At 42.1% G+C, this 6,212-nt stretch overlaps 1 protein-coding gene across 2 annotated transcripts in view; it reads right to left on the minus strand.

Annotated features, from left to right (window-relative positions):
• gda (guanine deaminase) overlaps nt 1-6,163 on the minus strand; it is a 68,150-nt gene extending 61,987 nt beyond the window's left edge. For both annotated transcript variants that reach the window (XM_032516284.1, XM_032516283.1), the window contains exons 1-2: nt 5,904-6,163; nt 36-124 (exon numbers count right to left, since the gene is read on the minus strand). In XM_032516284.1, the coding sequence (XP_032372175.1) occupies nt 36-124; nt 5,904-6,026 (212 nt within the window). In that variant the 5' untranslated portion in view covers nt 6,027-6,163. The remainder of the gene's footprint in view (nt 1-35; nt 125-5,903) is intronic.
• Between the last annotated feature and the right edge of the window lie 49 nt (nt 6,164-6,212).

Genomic DNA, 6,212 nt, shown 5'->3' on the forward strand with positions numbered 1-6,212 from the left:
CCCATTGATCAATTAATTTGACATATTCTACTTACTGTTGAGCCAGCTGAGTGACGTCAGACGGGCTGAATCCGAAGGTCTGAGACAGTCGGTTCAGCTCGGCTCCGTTCTCGATGAAAGCGATCTGACGGCAGAATGGAAATCAGCGACGAGTTGATGACAACATGAAACAGAGGAGCAGCTGAGAGAGATGAGAACATCCTCCATGTGCAGTGCACCGCGTAGGATTTCCACAATGTTGTATTATTATTGTATTTCCTCCTCAATAACGTCGAGCATGCATCAGGTGTTTGAAAGACGTCCTGTGGATTTTAATCCCACATGTTGCACACAGGGACAGAGAATCTGTCCTACCCCGAAAAACGCTCACGTAAAGCAGCAATTACGACTCATATTTACGTTAATAGTGTCGGCGCCCTCTAGTGGCCGTAGAAGTTATGATGCGAGCAAAGCAGGAAGTAAGGTGATGGAGTATAAGGGTGTTTTTCCATTCCATGGTATCTACTCGACTTTACTCGTCTTTTTGGTTTTCGATTATGATAAAAAGTCCCTGGTACCTGCTACCGGGTACTTTTTGTAGTACTACCTCAGTCGAGGCACCAAGCGAGCTGAGGCGACACCAAAAGGTGACGTGAAAACCTGCAAACTGCTGATTGGATTTTTTTTATATGTATAATTACACAAACACGGCAAACAGAGGGACAAACAAACAAAATCAGAACTCCTCACCAACCCCGGTACGGTTAGAAAAAAAAGTGAAAAGAAAAATGAAACCTATTTTGAAAAAATAAAAATCTATATCAGAAAAGTGTCTTTCAACCACAATTTCAGAAAAAATCACGCAGATTGTTCCACACATTGATCGGCCCACCGCTGTCTTTACATTTGGAGGTTTTGCTCAATTTTAGAGCATTCAAAAAACTTTTTTTTAATGAAAGACCATTGAACAAAGTGACTAAAATGTACAAAAAAGCTTCAAAAACGCCAAAAGGCTCAGAAAAACAAAAACAAAAACATCAGAGGGGAAAAGCAACAAAAGGTTTTAAAAAAAGACAATCAAAAGGTTTCAGTTTTGACCCGGAAAAACAAAAAGTTGCTCGTTTGCACGGGTTAAATAACCATCGCATGAGTTCACCTTTGGTTACATCTGAAAATCAAAATAAAAGTACAATCAAGTGCTGAATAAGGTCTCAGATAGTTATAAAATCATAGAAGTTCAGTAGACATAATATCAGAGGGGAGCAAGTTATACACAGATTTATTAATTAATTATTATTATAATTACACTTATTTAATGGTGGTAGCAAGGCTGACACATATCTTTTAATACTTCTCTGGGTTCCTCCTCACATAATAAATGACCATGAATGAGGTTTTTTCAGATGTGCTGCAGGATGAAACCGCCATTTTTAACCCTTGTGTTGTCGTCCCGTTAACCATGAACTTGTCCTTCCAGGTCAAAATTGAAAAATGAACGTTTCTTTGTGCTCTTCCGTTGTTTTTTTGTCACTTTTTCTGATTTATTCGTCACTTTTTCCAGCTTTAGGTGTTTGTTTTTTTTAAAAACCTGAGCTGGTTTAATAACAGGTTTTTACTTTTCTTATTCTTGGAATTCATGGTCAACAAACCTCATTTATATCAAATTACACATAAGTTTTTAGTTAAAAAGGCAGAAATTATGAATAATTCTGACTACTAGTTAAGATCAGAGGATGTTGAGTGGATCTCAGATGGGTAGATGTCAAAGTTTAGTCCCAATACTGGTTTTAGAAACCATAAAAAAATGAATTAAAATGCTACAAGATTAAATAAAACAACCCCAAAAATTCAATGACAGTAACCATTAATGTCACCTGAACAACGTATGGAATCATCCATGTTATTTTGGGGCAATTTGGTTGAAAGAAATCCAATATTTCTGATTTTAAACACTTTGAAACGGGTCAATTTTGCCCAGAGGACGACACAAGGGTTAAATGATTTAACCTGCAGCATTTTGGGTTTTTTAACATGTCATTTAGCTGACGTGTTTATCCAAAGCGTCTTACAACTGCTACATATGCAACTATAGGGGTTAAGTGCCTTGCTCAGGGACACATCGGTTGTGGGAACTGAACCCAGGTCTCCCACACCAAAGGCATGTGTCAGAACCACTGCATGGCTCTATTTATTAGAGGTTGTTTTTGTGTTGGTCATCTGCTTTTATCTGCTGCTTTTAGCCACATGTCACACTGAATAGAATATAAATATTTTTTGACGAATCAGCTGTTGGCATTTTACACAAAATCCACTGTTTGTCCAATCGTTACGAAGCTTGCAGGACATGTTTTATATTAACGACGTTGGACCACGTGTGTGAAATCACTACTGAGGTTTGAACCCGCGAATGTGATGGATGGATGAAAAGGATGAATGAAATTGTTTTTTGTTTTCTGAAGGATGGCTTTCATCTTATATTAGTATAGAAAATGGTAAATCTGCAATCAGCCCTTTGGATAACCCACATGTTGACTGTCCATTTGTCTCTTAATTGTTTTTAACCCTGTGCCTGTCCTTGTGTCTGTAACTCTCGCAGCAAAGTAAGTTACTCAGTGTCCAAAACGAACTTCTCCTTATGAGACTAATAAAGGGACTTTAACTTTGACTTTGAATCGCCGTTGGCGGCTATATTTCCATTTTTAGAATAGTTTGCAGCAAATACACCGAGGCCGATTCCCTCTGATTGGAGAGGCTCCTTCAGGCTGTCACTAACGTCTGAGAGCTCAGAGTGGCCCAAATTGGGGAAAGTTGCTCAGCAACAGCTGACTGAAGAAGACCATGTTGAGAGTGTAACAGATTAACGTCGTATGTTTCATCCAAACTGGGCCAAATGTTGCAAGACAGCTAGACATGTATCAAACTATCACTAACAGCCAGAGATGGCAAAGGTACTCACGTCCCGTACTCAAGTAGAAGTACAGATACTCGTGTTAAAAAATACTCTGGTAAAAGTAGAAGTACTGATTTAATAACTTCTTTACTCAAGTAAAAGTACAGGCTTGGAAATGTACTTAAAGTATAAAAGTAAAGGTGTCCATGCTCCCTGGAGCACATGAATGTTAATAGAGTACAAACTGAGAAACTTCAGGGGACATGAAAACATGCTCTTTATCTGCCGTTGGCTCCATTTAAAGGTCCGTCTGCCAACACGCCTAAAACATCACGTATTTATTGTGACAGACACTGGGACTCCAGATTCTGACGTTCTCTAAAGGTTGCAACGTTAGGGGAACATTAGGGGAACGTTAAGGGAACGTTCTCTAAAGGTGGGAACGTTAGGGGAACATTAAGGGAATGTTCTCTAAAGGTTGCAACGTTAGGGGAACATTAGGGGAACGTTAAGGGAACGTTCTCTAAAGGTGGGAACGTTAGGGGAACATTAAGGGAACGTTCTCTAAAGGTGGGAACGTTAGGGGAACGTTCTCTAAAGGTTGCAACGTTAGGGGAACATTAGGGGAACGTTCTCTAAAGGTTGCAACTTCAGGGGAACGTTCTCTAAAGGTGGGAACGTTAAGGGAACATTCTCTAAAGGTGGGAACGTTAGGGGAACATTAAGGGAACGTTCTCTAAAGGTGGGAATGTTAGGGGAACATTAGGGGAACGTTCTCTAAAGGTTGCAACGTTAAGGGAACATTCTCTAAAGGTGGGAACGTTAAGGGAACGTTCTCTAAAGGTGGGAACGTTAGGGGAACATTAGGGGAACGTTCTCTAAAGGTTGAAACTTCAGGGGAACGTTCTCTAAAGGTTGCAACGTTAGGGGAACGTTAAGGGAACGTTCTCTAAAGGTGGGAACGTTAGGGAACATTAAGGGAACGTTCTCTAAAGGTTGCAACGTTAGGGGAACATTCTCTGAAGGTGGAAACGTTAGGGGAACATTCTCTGAAGGTGGAAACGTTAGGGGAACATTAGGGGAACGTTCTCTAAAGGTTGCAACGTTAAGGGAACATTCTCTAAAGGTGGGAACGTTAGGGGAACATTAGGGGAACGTTCTCTAAAGGTTGCAACGTTAGGGGAACATTCTCTAAAGGTGGGAACGTTAGGGGAACATTAGGGGAACGTTCTCTAAAGGTTGCAACGTTAGGGGAACATTAGGGGAACGTTCTCTAAAGGTTGCAACGTTAGGGGAACATTAGGGGAACGTTAAGGGAACGTTCTCTAAAGGTGGGAACATTAGTGGAACATTCTCTAAAGGTGGGAACGTTAGGGGAACGTTAAGGGAACATTCTCTAAAGGTGGGAACGTTAGGGGAACATTAAGGGAATGTTCTCTAAAGGTTGCAACGTTAGGGGAACATTAGGGGAACGTTAAGGGAACGTTCTCTAAAGGTGGGAACGTTAGGGGAACATTCTCTAAAGGTTGCATCGTTAGGGGAACGTTCTCTAAAGGTTGCATCGTTAGGGGAACGTTAGGGGAACTTTAAGGGAACGTTCTCTAAAGGTGGGAAGACGTTAGGGGAACATTAGGGAACATTCTTAAAGGTGGGAACGTTAGGGGAAGTGTCTGTAAGGTTGCATCGTTAGGGGAACGTTAGGGGAACTTTAAGGGAACGTTCTCTAAAGGTGGGAACGTTAGGGGAACATTAGGGGAACGTTCTCTAAAGGTTGCACGTGGGGAATGTTCTCTAAGGTGGGAAACGTTAGGGGAACTTTAAGGGAACGTCTCTCAAAGGTTGCAACCTAGGGGAACGTTAGGGGAACATCTCTAAAGGTGGGAAAGTAGGGGAACTTAAGGGAACCTCTAAGGGGGAAGTTAGGGGAACATTAAGGGGAATGTTCTCTAAAGGTTGCAACGTTAGGGGAACATTAGGGGAACGTTAAGGGAACGTTCTCTAAAGGTGGGAACGTTAGGGGAACATTAGGGGAACATTCTTTAAAGGTGGGAACGTTAGGGGAACGTTCTGTAAAGGTTGCATCGTTAGGGGAACGTTAGGGGAACTTTAAGGGAACGTTCTCTAAAGGTGGGAACGTTAGGGGAACATTAGGGGAACGTTCTCTAAAGGTTGCAACGTTAGGGGAATGTTCTCTAAAGGTGGGAACGTTAGGGGAACTTTAAGGGAACGTTCTCTAAAGGTTGCAACCTAGGGGAACGTTAGGGGAACATTCTCTAAAGGTGGGAACGTTAGGGGAACTTTAAGGGAACCATCTCTAAAGGTGGGAACGTTAGGGGAACATTAGGGGAACGTTCTCTAAAGGTGGGAACGTTAGGGGAACATTCTGAGAAAGTTCAAGTTCAATGTAACCAAAAAGTAACGTTCCCAAAACGTTAAAACAACTTTCTTATGCAACCAAACCACAACCAACCCTAACCTTCAGGGAACGTTCTGGGAAACGTTCCCTAAAAACAACATCACTAACTCACTTTAAATGTGATAGAACAACACAACAACAGCTCAAATGAACTGACAACATCAGTAATACGACTCACAGTTCTCCAGGACTCACACACATAACACAATCTCTACTGATTACCCTCCGGACAGATAGTCTCGTTTTCCTTTCTCTTACTTTTATCTCCGTGTGGCGTGCGCGCCCGCTCACGGTGCAAGGCGCGTGTCCGCGCTGTTCTCCAACATGCACTCGCACTCACAATCACACCTGACAGACGACCTTTGGTACAAAACTAAAGCAACGAGTCAATTTTGTAAAATGTAAGCAGTAGAAAGTACCGATATTCGTATTAAAATGTAAGGAGTAAAAGAAAAAAGTCGCCACAAAAATAAATAGTAAAGTAAAAATATCACAAAAATCTACTTTTTCGTTATTTCCCATCTCTTAACAGCCAAATATGCTATATATTTGCATATGTGTTTTGTTTGTTTTCACTTTTAATTTTATACCAAAAGCTGTTTTAGATGTTGGACAAACCTTCCCGTGGGTATCCACTCCCACGAGATGATCCTCCAGGATCTGCAGCGCGGTTTGCGGCGTCGCGTGGATGAAAGTTCCCCTGAAGACGCGAGACAGGTCGGGTCCGCTGGAGTTCGCCATCCCGTCGGTGATGCGTTCAGGGACGAGCAGGGTAACCTCCTGCAGCACCACGGGGCTTTTATCTGCACAGTATCGATCAGCAGAAGTCCACCTGACTGCTAGAGACCATCTGCAGCCAATGAGAAGACAGGGTGTGTGTGTGTGTGTATGTGTGTGTGTGTGTGTGTGTGTGTGTGTGTGTGTGTG

Source organism: Etheostoma spectabile, chromosome 5 (assembly GCF_008692095.1).
Source record: "Etheostoma spectabile isolate EspeVRDwgs_2016 chromosome 5, UIUC_Espe_1.0, whole genome shotgun sequence".
Lineage (NCBI taxonomy): Eukaryota > Metazoa > Chordata > Actinopteri > Perciformes > Percidae > Etheostoma > Etheostoma spectabile.